Source organism: Oncorhynchus masou, chromosome 13, assembly GCF_036934945.1.
Source record: "Oncorhynchus masou masou isolate Uvic2021 chromosome 13, UVic_Omas_1.1, whole genome shotgun sequence".
Lineage (NCBI taxonomy): Eukaryota > Metazoa > Chordata > Actinopteri > Salmoniformes > Salmonidae > Oncorhynchus > Oncorhynchus masou.
This window is the reverse complement of record NC_088224.1, coordinates 11,954,680-11,971,553: the sequence shown is the minus strand read 5'-3', so window position 1 is coordinate 11,971,553 and position 16,874 is coordinate 11,954,680. Positions and strand designations below refer to the sequence as shown.

The window sequence follows — 16,874 nt, the reverse complement described above, 5'->3', positions numbered from 1 at the left end:
TGCAATGGGGTTACTTAGTCTGTCCACAGGAAGTACTTCAGAAGACTCATGAGATCATAGACCTACTGGTCCTCCGGGCAGAGCAAAACTCAGTTGGTGGTACAGTACTTCAGAACTCAGTTGGTGGTACAGTACTTCAGAACTCAGTTGGTGGTACAGTACTTCAGAACTCAGTTGGTGGTACAGTACTTCAGAACTCAGTTGGTGGTACAGTACTTCAGAACTCAGTTGGTGGTACAGTACTTCAGAACTCAGTTGGTGGTACTGTACTTCAGAACTCAGTTGGTGGTACTGTACTTCAGAACTCAGTTGGTGGTACAGTACTTCAGAACTCAGTTGGTGGTACAGTACTTCAGAACTCAGTTGGTGGTACAGTACTTCAGAACTCAGTTGGTGGTACAGTACTTCAGAACTCAGTTGGTGGTACAGTACTTCAGAACTCAGTTGGTGGTACAGTACCTCAGAACTCAGTTGGTGGTACAGTACTTCAGAACTCAGTTGGTGGTACAGTACTTCAGAACTCAGTTGGTGGTACTGTACTTCAGAACTCAGTTGGTGGTACAGTACTTCAGAACTCAGTTGGTGGTACAGTACTTCAGAACTCAGTTGGTGGGACAGTACTTCAGAACTCAGTTGGTGGTACAGTACTTCAGAACTCAGTTGGTGGTACAGTACTTCAGAACTCAGTTGGTGGTACAGTACTTCAGAACTCAGTTGGTGGTACAGTACTTTAGAACTCAGTTGGTGGTACAGTACTTCAGAACTCAGTTGGTGGTACAGTACTTCAGAACTCAGTTGGTGGTACAGTACTTCAGAACTCAGTTGGTGGTACAGTACTTTAGAACTCAGTTGGTGGTACAGTACTTCAGAACTCAGTTGGTGGTACAGTACTTTAGAACTCAGTTGGTGGTACAGTACTTCAGAACTCAGTTGGTGGTACAGTACTTCAGAACGTAGTTGGTGGTACAGTAACCGAAAAAAAGGTTGGGAACCACTGTACTAACATCAGAATTTGGAAAGAAGGACAGCACATCGTTAAATCCTTGACTTGCATGTTCTGTTAACAGGAATTAACGTAAACTACATGTGATTTCTGTCATTCTGATCACCATGGGTGGACACCCTAATCAGGTTACGCAGCCAACGCATAGGGGTCCGGTAAATATCTCAAATGTTCGGTAAATGAAAATGCTGCTGGTCAAATGTCGAGCGCCACATTTTAAAAACAGAAACCATGGTGTGTGTATTGTGTTGGTGTATAAAGTGTGTGTGTGCGTGTGTGTGTGTGCGCGTGTGTGTGTGTGCGTGCGTGTGTGCATGTGTGTATTCGTGTGTGTGTGTGTGTGTGTTTAGCCTCTGAAGGCTTCTCTGATTATCTGAACTGTTTACATCTCAAAAGCCTGCTGCACCAGGCCAAGAGGCCAGCCTCTAATGAACGTCCTGAACATCTGTAGTTTTTCAAGGCAGTGCATCCAACAATATGCATCCGACTCCCAACATGTATGAGCATATACACTCACTACCATACACGACAATGCGTCAAATCTAGCATGTACTCTCATGAACATACACAAAATGAGATACAGAGACAAACAGAGAAGCACACACCAGCGCTCATTTCATCACTCACTTTGCACACACACAGCCAAAGCACCTATTCTTTGGGGTGGCCATAGCACAGTTTTTTTCAACATAAAACAACTTTTCCTCCAAGCGAAGAAAACAGACGACATACAACATCAATGACAGCTTCATGAGAATAAACGGACAAGTGTGCAACCTGAGAGACAGTGGTTGTGTTCTGTGGTTTAATTAGAGGGGTGTTATGGTGACTAATAAAGACAGGGCCTCCTCTGCAGCCAGGACTACCAGACACAAACACATTCACTTATTATGACCCTTTAAAACCTTTTCTCTCTCCTCTCTCTATCTCTCTGTCTCTCTCTCTCTATGTCTCTCTCTCTCTGTCTCTCTCTCTCTGTCTCTCTCTCTCTCTGTCTCTCTCTCTATATGTCTCTCTCTCTCTATGTCTCTCTCTCTATGTCTCTCTTTCTATGTCTCTCTCTCTCTATGTCTCTCTTTCTATGTCTCTCTCTCTATGTCTCTATCTCCATGTCTCTCTCTCTCTATGTCTCTCTCTCTATGTCTCTCTCTCTCTGTCTCTCTCTCTATGTCTCTCTTTCTATGTCTCTCTCTCTCTATGTCTCTATCTCCATGTCTCTCTCTCTCTATGTCTCTCTCTCTCTCTCTCTCTATGTCTCTCTCTCTCTCTGTCTCTCTCTCTCTATGTCTCTATCTCCATGTCTCTCTCTCTCTATGTCTCTCTCTCTCTGTCTCTCTCTCTCTATGTCTCTCTCTCTCTCTGTCTCTCTCTCTCTATGTCTCTCTCTCTATGTCTCTCTCTCTGTCTCTCTCTCTATGTCTCTCTCTATGTCTCTCTCTCTCTATGTCTCTCTCTCCATGTCTCTCTCTCTATGTATCTCTCTCTGTGTCTCTCTCTCTCTCTGTCTCTCTCTCTCTCTCTGTCTCTCTCTCTCTGTCTCTCTCTCTCTATGTCTCTCTCTCTATGTCTCTCTCTATGTCTCTCTCTCTCTATGTCTCTCTCTCTATGTCTCTCTCTCTCGCTGTCTCTCTGTCTCTCTCTCTCTCTCTCTCTCTATGTCTCTCTCTCCATGTCTCTCTCTCTCTATGTCTCTCTCTCTCTATGTCTCTCTCTCTATGTCTCTCTCTCTGTCTCTCTCTCTCTATGTCTCTCTCTCTATGTCTCTCTGTCTCTCTCTCTCTCTATGTCTCTCTCTCCTCTCTCTCTATCTCTCTGTCTCTCTCTCTATGTCTCTCTCTCTCTCTGTCTCTCTCTCTCTCTATGTCTCTCTCTCTCTCTGTCTCTCTCTCTCTATGTCTCTCTCTCTCTATGTCTCTCTCTCTGTCTCTCTCTCTCTATGTCTCTCTCTCCATGTCTCTCTCTCTCTATGTCTCTCTCTCTCTCTGTCTCTCTGTCTCGCTCTCTCCAACTTTCTCTCTCTCTATGTCTCTCTCTCTATGTCTCTCTCTCTCTCTATCTCTCTGTCTCTCTCTCTCCAACTTTCTCTCTCTCTATGTCTCTCTCTCTATGTCTCGCTCTCTCTCCGTCTCTCTCTCTCTATGTCTCTCTCTCTCTGTCTCTCTCTCTCTCTGTCTCTCTCTCTCTGTCTCTCTCTCTCTATGTCTCTCTCTCTCTATGTCTCTCTCTCTCTATGTCTCTCTATGTGTCTCTATGTCTCTCTCTCTCTGTCTCTCTCTCTCTATGTCACTCTCTCTCTGTCTCTCTCTCTCTATGTCTTTCTCTCTTTGTCTCTCTCTCTCTGTCTCTCTCTCTCTGTCTCTCTCTCTCTATGTCTCTCTCTCCATTTCTCTCTCTCTATGTCTCTCTCTCTCTAACTTTCTCTCTCTCTATGTCTCTCTCTCTGTGTCTCTCTCTCTCTCTCTATCTCTCTGTCTCTCTCTCTCCAACTTTCTCTCTCTCTATGTCTCTCTCTCTGTCTCTCTCTCTCTATGTCTCTCTCTCTCTATGTCTCTCTCTCTATGTCTCTCTCTCTCTATGTCTCTCTCTCTCTGTCTCTCTCTCTCTATGTCTCTCTCTCTCTATGTCTCTCTCTCTCTGTCTCTCTCTCTCTATGTCTCTCTATGTGTCTCTATGTGTCTCTCTATGTGTCTCTCTGTGTCTCTCTCTCTGTGTGTCTCTCTCTCTCTCTCTCTCTCTCTCTCTCTCTCTCTCTCTCTCTCTCTCTCTCAATTCAATTCAATTCAATTCAAGGGCTTTAATGGCATGGGAAACATGTGTTAACATTGCCAAAGCAAGTGAGGTAGATAATATATAAAGTGAATATATAAAGTGAAAAACAATCTCTCTCTCTCTCTCTAATGTTCCTATCCACCCAGTAAGGCCAGCAGGCTAATGTTCCAATCCACCCAGTAAGGCCAGCAGGCTAATGATCATATCCACCCAGTAAGGCCAGCAGGCTAATGATCATATCCACCCAGTAAGGCCAGCAGGGTAATGTTCCTATCCACCCAGTAAGGCCAGCAGGCTAATGATCATATCCACCCAGTAAGGCCAGCAGGGTAATGTTCCTATCCACCCAGTAAGGCCAGCAGGCTAATGATCCTATCCACCCAGTAAGGCCAGCAGGCTAATGATCATATCCACCCAGTAAGGCCAGCAGGCTAATGTTCCTATCCACCCAATAAGGCCAGCAGGCTAATGTTCCTATCCACCCAAAAAGGCCAGCAGGCTAGTCTCTTTTTATTTGTATGTAACTGTTCTTAAAGTTGTATTGTCAATTTGTTTTGTGTTTAAACAACATTTTAAATGTGTACTTGACACTGTAACAAAATGTCCCCATGGGGACAATAATGTAAGTAAGTAAAGATGCTATGGCACCACTGATGGTATGGCACTACTGATGGTATGGCAATACTGAAAGTATGGCACTACTGATGGTATAGCACTACTGATGGTATGGCACTACTGATGGTATAGCACTACTGATGGTATGGCACTACTGATGGTATGGCACTACAGATGGTATGGTACCACTGATGGTATGGCACCACTGATGGTATGGCACCACTGATGGTATGGCACTACTGATGGTATGGCACCACTGATGGTATGGATCCACTGATGGTATGGCACCACTGATGGTATGGATCCACTGATGGTATGGCACCACTGATGGTATGGATCCACTGATGGTATGGCACTACTGATGCTATGGCACTGCTGATGGTATGGCACCGCTGATGGTATGGCACCACTGATGGTATGGCACCACTGATGGTATAGCACTACTGATGCTATGGCACCACTGATGGTATGGCACCAAAGATGGTATGGCACCACTGATGGTATGGCACCACTGATGGTATGGCACCACTGATGGTATGGCACCACTGATGGTTTGGCACCACTGATGGTATGGCACTACTGATGGTATAGCACCACTGATGGTATGGCACCACTGATGATATAGCACCACTGATAGTATGGCACTACTGATGGTATAGCACCACTGATGGTATGGCACTACTGATGATATAGCACCACTGATAGTATGGCACTACTGATGGTATAGCACCACTGATGGTATGGCACCACTGATGATATAGCACCACTGATAGTATGGCACTACTGATGGTATAGCACCACTGATGGTATGGCACTACTGATGATATAGCACCACTGATAGTATGGCACTACTGATGGTATAGCACCACTGATGGTATGGCACCACTGATGATATAGCACCACTGATAGTATGGCACTACTGATGGTATAGCACCACTGATGGTATGGCACTACTGATGGTATGGCACCACTGATGGTATGGCACCACTGATGGTATGGCACCACTGATGGTATGGCACTACTGATGGTATAGCACCACTGATGATATAGCGCCACTGATAGTATGGCACTACTGATGGTATAGCACCACTGATGGTATGGCACCACTGATGATATAGCACCACTGATAGTATGGCACTACTGATGGTATAGCACCACTGATGGTATGGCACTACTGATGGTATGGCACCACTGATGGTATGGCACCACTGATGGTATGGCACTACTGATGGTATGGCACTACTGATGGTATGGCACCACTGATGGTATGGCACTACTGATGGTATAGCACCACTGATGGTATGGCACCACTGATGGTATGGCACTACTGATGGTATGGCACTACTGATGGTATGGCACCACTGATGGTATGGCACCACTGATGGTATGGCACTACTGATGGTATAGCACCACTGATGGTATGGCACCACTGATGGTATGGCACTACTGATGGTATGGCACTACTGATGGTATGGCACCACTGATGGTATGGCACCACTGATGGTATGGCACCACTGATGGTATGGCACCACTGATGGTATGGCACCACTGATGGTATGGCACCACTGATGATATGGCACCACTGATAGTATGGCATTACTGATGGTATAGCACCACTGATGGTATGGCACTACTGATGGTATAGCACCACTGTACTCAATGTGATTGGAGTATCTGCACTCTTTAAAATACATTCAAATGCTTTTATTGATTTTTTTTATACAATAAACAGGTTTTTGGGGCTGAAAAGCCAATGTCTGTGTCAGTAAAAGTATTGAGTGGATGTAATTTGTGCACTATGAAATGAAAGTCCCTTAGCTATGCACCAGGGAACGCACTCAACACTGGGTATTTAACAAGGGCCTGGTCGGCGCGGAGCTGTGAGGTGAACTGAACTGAATCCCACCAGTGTGACGGACAGATCCCCCTGACATCACAGAGGAAATGGAAACTCTGGCCCAGCACGACTGGTAACTGGGCTGCCGGTGCCCCTCACTCTGAGGATTAGGAGGAGGGGGAGGAAGGGGAGAAGGAGGGAGCTGTACACTGTATAGATAGAAGCAGACAAGGGAGTGTTGCTCTAGGACTGGGGGGTCTGAGCTGGAGAGGCGAGGGGTAAAACATGGTTTAATTTTAAATTATTTCACAAGGCAAGTCGGGTAAGAACAAATTCTTATTTACAATGATGGTCTGGGAACAGTGGGTTAACTGCCTTGCTCAGAGGGCCACTGGATGTCATAAGGTGAATTCACCAATTTGTAAGTCGCTCTGGATAAGAGCGTCTGCCAAATGACTTAAATGTAATGTAATGTAAATGTAAATGGCAGAACGACATATTTTTACATTATCAGTAACTAGCAACCATTCATCCCTACAGTGAGGAATGAGCTGGACTTTGTCTAGAGAGGTGAACATGTTAAAAGCATTGCAGAAAATCAGCCTTCAACAAGTGATAGGTTAATCAGAGAGATTGAATTAATCACACTGACAAAGACAACTAAATACGTTTAAAAAAGCCAAACTCAAAGTTAATAACAGAAGAAAAGGGCAGGCTCTCCTGACCTGCTGGCTAACTCAGTATAAATATGTTTACCCTGACCTGCTGGCTAACTCAGTATAAATATGTTTACCCTGACCTGCTGGCTAACTCAGTATAAATATGTTTACCCTGACCTGCTGACTAACTCAGTATAAATATGTTTACCCTGACCTGCTGGCTAACTCAGTATAAATATGTTTCTCTTGACCTGCTGGCTAACTCAGTATAAATATGTTTACCCTGACCTGCTGGCTAACTCAGTATAAATATGTTTACCCTGACCTGCTGGCTAACTCAGTATAAATATGTTTCTCTTGACCTGCTGGCTAACTCAGTATAAATATGTTTACCCTGACCTGCTGGCTAACTCAGTATAAATATGTTTCTCCTGACCTGCTGGCTAACTCAGTATAAATATGTTTCTCCTGACCTGCTGGCTAACTCAGTATAAATATGTTTCTCTTGACCTGCTGGCTAACTCTGTATAAATATGTTTACCCTGACCTGCTGGCTAACTCTGTATAAATATGTTTACCCTGACCTGCTGGCTAACTCAGTATAAATATGTTTACCCTGACCTGCTGGCTAACTCAGTATAAATATGTTTCTCTTGACCTGCTGGCTAACTCAGTATAAATATGTTTACCCTGACCTGCTGACTAACTCAGTATAAATATGTTTACCCTGACCTGCTGGCTAACTCAGTATAAATATGTTTACCCTGACCTGCTGGCTAACTCAGTATAAATATGTTTACCCTGACCTGCTGGATAACTCAGTATAAATATGTTTACCCTGACCTGCTGGCTAACTCAGTATAAATATGTTTACCCTGACCTGCTGGCTAACTCAGTATAAATATGTTTACCCTGACCTGCTGGCTAACTCAGTATAAATATGTTTCTCTTGACCTGCTGGCTAACTCAGTATAAATATGTTTACCCTGACCTGCTGGCTAACTCAGTATAAATATGTTTCTCTTGACAGTGTAGAATAATCTAATATATCCAGAGAAGACACGGTTTGTTGCATTTAAACCCACCTATTGATTTCTCAGCGCTCTGTATCTGTAAAGGCTTCAAGTGGACATATGGATCAAGCCACTGCACAAGACTCACTTCTATCAATACATTCCAAAACAGCCGAATCTAAACAGGCGGCTGAGCTGAAACAGAATGTAATTGGTTTAATGTAATTGATATCTTATGTGGAGGTATTACAGAGTGCAATTCCTGATTTCAGTGGCAGTTGTCCTCAGACAAACACACACGCACTCAAGCAGACATGCATAGACACATGCGTACACACACACAAACACACACTCACACAAATACACGGATCCACACCTTCCAAAGGCAAGACTAAATCAAAACCCACAAAGGGGTTACAGAATTACCTGACTTTGAACATGTCACTATTGATTCCCTTAAGTTGATTAACTGCATGTACTGTGTGTGACTGTGCAAGTCTGATGTTCATTATGAGCAAAACTGGACTTACTTATTCAAGGTCACAAAAGCAGATAATCTCATAACCCTAAATTGAACTAAGAACAATGTCAACAATGCTTACACTAGCTGGATCCTAGCACTGAGCCATGATGCATGATACCATAGTGAACTAACATTATTACCAATGATAATCAGGTTTTCAATAGGAAGCTGAACCAAACCTTAAAAGTCCATTGACCACTTGTCAACCTCATATTCATTATATCGAGCACCATACCAATGTATACATATGTCAACATGGTGTGTTTACTATATGTTCTATGGTTAAGAAGATACGAAGAACGGTCCTAAAGAATGTGTTTTTCCAAACCTTTAAGTACTCGACCGGTCAACTAACTAATACATGTGAGCAGCAAAAGAGCATTGAGTAAAATGGGACATCACAATGAGTTCCTAGAAGTTCTATTGAGTTCCAAGGAGTTCTAAGGAGTTTCAAGGAGTTCTAAGTAGCTCCAAGGAGTTCCAATGAGTTCTAAGGAGTTCCAAGGAGTTCTAAGGAGTTCAAAGAGTTCTAAGGAGTTCTAAGGAGTTCCAAGGAGTACTAAGTAGTTCCAATGAGTTATAAGGAGTTCTAAGGAGTACCAAGGAGTTCCAAGGAGTTCCAAGGAGTACCAAGGAGTTCTAGGAGTACCAAGGAGTTCCAAGGAGTTCTAAGGAGTTCTAAGGAGTTCCAAGGAGTACTAAGGAGTTCCAAGGAGTTATAAGGAGTTCTAAGGAGGTCAAATGAGTTCTAAGGAATTCTAAGGAGTTCTAAGGAGTTCCATTGAGCTTCAAGGAGTTCTAAGGAGTTCTAAGGAGTTCCAATGAGCTTCAAGGAGTTCTAAGGAGTTCCAAAGAGTTCCAAAGAGTTCCAAGAATTCTGCACATGTATTATATTTTGTCTTTCTAATAACATTCTAACTCCAACTCAACTCAACTCCCCACTACTCACCTGTAGTGACGGAAGATCTCCTCCTCCACATCTGTGATGAAATGGCACTTGGTGCATGAGTGCTCCCCGTGAGGGCCCTTAGGGGCCGAGTACCTCCCCGTCTCAGCTCCCTCCTGCTCGGGCTTGACCTCCAGCACGCCGTGGGTGGCATGGGCACTGTCGTAGTGCAGCAGAAGCAGGTCAATGTCGCTGGTGGCGTAGGGACACTGGTCACACAGGTGGGTGACGCTGGGCCTGGGAGTTGGGGAGCTACCCTGGGGGGACAGCTGGAGGAAAAGGAGGACGCAGTGAGAGCATGCGCTCTTCCTGCAAGCAAATGGGAAGGAGATCTCCCCCAAGTGCTTCTCAGGGCTGCAGAGGCCACGCGGGCAGAACGGGCAGTGCTTGATGGTGCATTTGTGGATGCTGTGGGCCTGCTGGTAGTGGCGGAGCAGAGGCGCCACCACAATAACCTCAGGCCCGTGGTTCATGGAGTAGCGGAAGTCACAGAACTGGCAGTTGTAGCTGGTCACCACCGTCTCCGGGTCCGTTGCGCCCATCGAGCCACTCGTTCCTGTCTTGTCTTTCCTCCGGCTGTGGGGGTCTCTCTCGCCGTCCCTGGATTTGCTGCTCCTTCGCTCCCTCTTGGCTGGGCTGCCCTCCCTGGTCCCCCCTCTTCCTCCTCCAGGTTGTCTGTGTCTCCTCTCATAATGCTCCAGCAGGCGATGTGAGCTGGGAGACTCACAGCTGAAGTTGCAGTACTTACACCAGTAATAGGCCACCGCTGTGGAGCCGCCGTCGGCCCCCGTCCAGCCAGGTGAGTCTGTGGCTCTGCCGTCGGCCCCCATCCAGCCCGGTGAGTCTGTGGCTCTGCCGTCGGCCCCCATCCAGCCCGGTGAGTCTGTGGCTCTGCCGTCGGCCCCCATCCAGCCCGGTGAGTCTGTGGCTCTGCCGTCGGCCCCCATCCAGCCCGGTGAGTCTGTGGCATGGATGGGGACGGAGTAGCCAGCCACCGAGTCGTCCTCCGCACGGACCGCCACCCGGTTCTCCCACTTTCCCGGTTCCGCCCCCTCCACGCCCCCACCCCGTGTCACATAGTTCCCCTTCCCTTCCGAGGGCTTGTCGTCGTTCGGCAGTGGCGGGGGCTGGGATTTCATCTTGTTGGGGTGGGCAGACAGGAAGTGTTGCTCCAGCTCCACTGAGGAGCTTCCCATGTAGGTGAAGTTACAGAACTTGCAGCGGAAGTACTTGGTGTTTCCCTGACAGTCCGGAGTCTTCCTCCCGATGCCGATGAAGGTATCTCCCAGCGTCACCTGGAGCACAATGAGGAAAGACAACTTCTGTAACTCATGTTGATTATGCATTTCACTTTAATTTATTTCCTTTCTTCCTCTGATTTATTTTATCTTATGTTTTCCTTTGTGTTATTTGTAATTTGTTATTCGTAACAATCTGTAAAAATACAAATAAATAATCTACTCTTTATTTTTTGTAATAAATATTTGGAAGAGCTTCACGCAATTTTCATTTGTCTTTTAATTCTGATCATATTGTTTTAAATTTTTTCTTGTGTGCAAATATATATATATCTATATATTTGAATATAAACAGAGACGTGTGAGTCAGTCACACAGGCACTGAAAAAACAAAACAAATGACATCACCCACCCAGACAATAAGCTACACAAAAAGGCCATGATACCAGGAAGGAAGATAAAAGCATATGATCGAAATAATCTATTATCTATATCTACAGGGATGTATAGCTCCGTTTAGAATGTTTTTTTTTATTAATTGAATTGAGCAGATAAGGAGATGTTAGGGATCAAACAAGAACACCTAGGGTAAGAGCAGCTGATAGAACAATCTAGAACACCTAGGGTAAGAGCAGCTGATAGTTCATACTAGAACACCTGGGATAAGAGCAGCTGATAGATCAAACTAGAACACCTGGGATAAGAGCAGCTGATAGATCAAACTAGAACATCTGGGATAAGAGCAGCTGATAGTTCATACTAGAACACCTAGGGTAAGAGCAGCTGATAGAACAATCTAGAACACCTAGGGTAAGAACAGCTGATAGTTCATACTAGAACACCTGGGATAAGAGCAGCTGATAGATCAAACTAGAACATCTGGGATAAGAGCAGCTGATAGTTCATACTAGAACACCTGGGATACGAGCAGCTGATAGTTCATACTAGAACACCTGGGATAAGAGCAGCTCATAGATCAAACTAGAACATCTGGGATAAGAGCAGCTGATAGTTCATACTAGAACACCTGGGATACGAGCAGCTGATAGTTCATACTAGAACACGTGGGATAAGAGCAGCTCATAGATCAAACTAGAACACCTAGGGTAAGAGCAGCTGATAGAACAATCTAGAACACCTAGCGTAAGAACAGTTGATTGAACAATCTAGAACACCTAGGGTAAGAACAGCTGATAGATCATACTAGAACACCTGGGATAAGAGCAGCTGATAGATCATACTAGAACACCTGGGATAAGAGCAGCTGATAGTTGATACTAGAACACCTGGGATAAGAGCAGATGATAGATCATACTAGAACACCTGGGGTAAGAGCAGCTGATAGATCAAACTAGAACACCTGGGGTAAGAGCAGCTGATAGATCAGACTAGAACACCAGGAGTAAGAGCAACTGGTAGATCAGACTAGAACACCTGGGGTAAGAGCAACTGGTAGATCAGACTAGAACATCTGGGGTAAGAGCAGGTGATAGATCAAACTAGAACACCTGGAGTAAGAGCAGCTGATAGATCAAACTAGAACACCTGGAGTAAGAGCAGCTGATAGATCAATCTAGAACACCTAGGGTAAGAGCAGCTGATAGAACAATCTAGAACACCTAGGGTAAGAGCAGCTGATAGAACAATCTAGAACACCTGGGGTAAGAGCAGCTGATAGATCAATCTAGAACACCTAGGGTAAGAGCAGCTGATAGATCAAACTAGAACACCTGGAGTAAGAGCAGCTGATAGATCAAACTAGAACACCTGGAGTAAGAGCAGCTGCTTTATATGGTAAGACGTGCTGTATAACAATGTTTATTAGACATTATCAAATATGAATTCCCTCGTGTTATTAAAGAAGAGAAATGGCAAACTTGAGATCGTTTTGATGATCAAGTTGACAATGCAGCCAACCAGAAGCAGTGTGATAGAACGAAGGGGTTTATATCAGAATACTACTAAAGAAACACCTGTTTCCTAATGATACGCAACAAATCCAATCTCTATTTCCAAGTATTTCCGATGCTTGTGCAAGCGTGATCATCGAGAGTGCCTGGCAGGGATCCAGCAGTCAAGGTTGTTGTCTGGTAAGCGCAACAAAACCAAACCAACCTTGCAATCGAACATGTTCCCTGAATTTCAACAACCTACGCACCTTGACCTCCAAGTCTCCAACAATTGGCTCAAATCGTAAACATAGTGTTGCTGTGTGAAATATCCCGGAGCCAGAGACGTTCTATAATGGGAAGGTTATCCAGTGTGTGTAAGAGGGAGGTCTTGATCCTGGTATGTGGTTAAAGCAACCTGGTGTCATTTTCTAGAAGATGAGAAAAGACTTTTAACTTTTCCCCACAGAAGGCCTTTTGCCTTTTGGCAAATCAAAATGTGTTCTTAACTGACCTTCCTAGTTAAATGAAGGTTAAGTAAAACAAATCCAAATAAAATGACTGAAACAGAGCGCGTCGCTCCTAAGCCTGCCTGAAGAGATTAGCTACATAGACCATGTATTATATGACTGGCCTACTCAGTCAAGCCAAATGTCCCCTGAAATATTAGCAATAAAATAAATACAATGAAATACCAGAAGAGGTCTATGATGGAATGAAATATAAATGTATAAAACATTTAGTATTTTAACACAGTTTGGGGATTGTAAGTGGGGAAAAAATGGGGCTTGTGTTACTAGAGGGATTGTCATAAATGACTGTACTTTGTTTGTTGCAATCTTGAAACAGTACTATGAAGTACTACTACAGTCCTATGAAGTACTACTACAGTCCTATGAAGTACTACTACAGTCCTATGAAGTACTACTACAGTCCTATGAAGTACTACTACAGTCCTATGAAGTACTACTACAGTCATTTGAAGTACTACTACAGTGCTATGAAGTACTACTACAGTCCTATGAAGTACTACTACAGTCCTATGAAGTACTACTACAGTCCTATGAAGTACTACTACAGTCCTATGAAGTCTGTTCTTCTCTGTCTTCTGAATGCAGTGAGACTATCTACTCGGAGATCAGTGGGGAAAAGTCTTACTGTGCCTTGCCAATGTCTCCAGAGACCAGAGACTGCAAAGTGTCATTAGACCAGAGCAGCATCACAAGATTATAACATCATATTTAAAAATGATAAAGTGATATCCGCAGGCTCTCTCAAAGTGTACCTTTGTGGACATGTGCAGTAGGCTAAAAGTAACGTTAACTTGGGTGTGGAATGGTACACATCCCAAAACAATAGCAATATGCAAAAAGTCTGTCTGGTCAGGTATTCACCGGGAATTTCTTCTCACAGTCACAAATACACACAAACACTCCCCTCTCACACACGCACACACACACACACACACACACACACACACACACACACACACACACACACACACACACACACACACACACACACACACACACACACACACACACACACACACACACAGAGGCACACACACACACACACACACACACACACACACAGAGAGAGAGGCACACACACACACACACACACACAAAGACACAAACACACAGAGAGAGACACACACACAGAGACACACACACACACACACACACACACACACACACACACACACACACACACATGCCAACTCACACACACACACACACACACACACACACACACACACACACACACACACACACACACACACACACACACACACACACACACACACACAGAGGCACACACACACACACACACACACACACACACACACACACACACACACACACACACACACACACACACACACACACACACACACAGAGAGAGAGGCACACACACACACACACACACACACACACACACACAGAGACACAAACACACAGAGAGAGAGACACACACACAGAGACACACACACACACACACACACATGCCAACTCACACACAAACATGACGTGACCATTAGAGAGAGAGAAAAGGTGACAGCCATACCAACACATCAGCCCACTTAGTCCGAGACAGTCTGAATATTTGAAGGAGGAAAACAACATTAGAGGTAGCCTAATTACAATCTGTGGTGGGTTAAAAGGCCAAATGGCACTGCTTCTGTATGATATGACATTAAGAGGCCCAGACCCCGGGACAAACTCACCTCATTTACAAGGAACACTAGAGTTAAATGCACCACTCGAATTGTAAACATGACATTGTTGAAGTGGAGGGAGAAACCGCATGCCGTGAAAGCTGTGCAGATAAATGGCTCTGACATCTGTTCATTACCCCTCGTTTAAAATAAATCCAGTTCCCTGTTTTCACTGGATACCTCTCCCTTCCCTACAATCTTTTCTCCCTTTTCATTGGGTAATGAGAAATGAGCAGCCTTCGATGTTACTGCATGGAAAATTCCCACTAGGGGATGAAAACAGAACAGTGTTTATGATTGTATTGCTTAAAAAAAATATATATATATCTATATATATATATATATATATATATATATATAATGACAATATTCAAACCCGGAGACATCCAATTAAAATGGATAGCGAGACAAAGACTGCTAAGAAATCATTTCAACCAGAGGATGGTAATAGCTCTGAGTCACGTAGGGCCCTTTTCCTGGGGTTATTAGATCATATGTTTAAGACTCCAAAACAGTGCACATACTGTAAGGTCCATGTGTGCAATATATGTTTGGCAGGCGTTCCCTTAATACAATATAAACTTTTATTTCTGTACACAAGGAAATCACTAAATGGTTGTGCCACTTTACAAATTAACCTGTGTACGCCAATAAAATAAATCACACACTAACATAATGAGAAAAGCTTTCAAAACAACAAATAACTATCAAATACAAATAGGATGGACGTAGCTATATTTTGAAGGGTTATGCATCATCAATTTAATAACGCATATAGTTACAGGAATAATCCATCCTAAAACCTAAAACCATATTTATAAATCATGTCTGGTCAATACTAAAATATTAAATTAGCTAAAAAGTACACATCATCTCACAAATAAGCTCTACTAAAAACAGTGAGTAACAGAGCAATTTATTCTATAGGTCAAAAAACATTAGCTCAGATTGCCCACAACGTGCTATTACAAAATGGAGGGTCATATAATAGTTATGTTTATGGACGTGAAGTCCATATAATGTTCAGGTTGAGATGTACAGTTGAAGTTGGAAGTTTACATACACTTAGGTTGGAGCCATTAAAACTCTTTTTTCAACCACTCCACAAATTTCTTGTTAACAAACTATAGTTTTGGCAAGTCGGTGAGGACATCTACTTTGTGCATGACACAAGTAATTTTTACAACAATTGTTTACAGACAGATTATTTCATTTATAATTCACTGTATCACAGTTCCAGTGGATCAGAAGTTTACATAAATTGACTGTGCCTTTAAACAGCTTGGGAAATTACAGAAAATGATGTCATGGCTTTAGAAGCTTCTGATAAGCTAATTGACATCATTTGAGTCAATTGGAGGTGTACCTGTGGATGCATTTCAAGGCCTACCTTCAAACTCAGTGCCTCTTCGCTTGACATCATGGGAAAATCAAAAGAAATCAGCCAAGACCTCAGAAAAATAATTGTAGACCTCCACAAGTCTGATTCATCCTTGGGAGAAATTTCCAAACACCTGAAGGTACCACGTTCCTCTGTACAAACAATAGTACGGAAGTATAAACACCATGGGACCACGCAGCTGTCATACTGCTCAGGAAGGAGACGCGTTCTGTCTCCTAGAGATGAATGTACTTTGTTGCGAAAAGTGCAAATCAATCCCAGAACAACAGCAAAGGACCTTGTGAAGATGCTGGAGGAAACAGGTACGAAAGTATCTATATCCACAGTAAAATTTGTCCTATATCGACATAACCTGAAAGGCCACTCAGTAAGGAAGAAGCCACTGCTCCAAAACCGCCATATAAAAGCCAGACTATGGTTTGCAACTGCACATGGGGACAAATATCTCACTTTTTGGAGAAATGTCCTCTGGTCTGATGAAACTAAAATAGAACTGTTTTGCCATAATGGCCATCATTATGTTTGGAGGAAAAAGGAGAGGCTTGCAAGCCGAAGAACACCATCCCAACCGTGAAGCACGGGGGTGGCAGCATCATGTTGTGGGGGTGCTTTGCTGCAGGAGGGACTGGTGCACTTAAGATGTCATCATAAGAAGGAAAATTGTGTGGATATATTGAAGCAACATCTCAAGACATCAGTCAGGAAGTTAAAGCTTGGTAGCAAATGGGTCTTCCAAATGGACAACGACCCCAAGCATAA

At 43.8% G+C, this 16,874-nt stretch overlaps 1 protein-coding gene across 3 annotated transcripts in view; it reads right to left on the bottom strand.

Annotated features, from left to right (window-relative positions):
• LOC135551728 (zinc finger transcription factor Trps1-like) overlaps positions 1-16,874 on the bottom strand; it is a 213,732-nt gene that overhangs the window by 128,388 nt on the left and 68,470 nt on the right. For all 3 annotated transcript variants that reach the window (XM_064982924.1, XM_064982925.1, XM_064982926.1), the window contains exon 4: positions 9,369-10,660. In XM_064982924.1, coding sequence (XP_064838996.1) covers positions 9,369-10,660 — 1,292 coding nt within the window. The remainder of the gene's footprint in view (positions 1-9,368; positions 10,661-16,874) is intronic.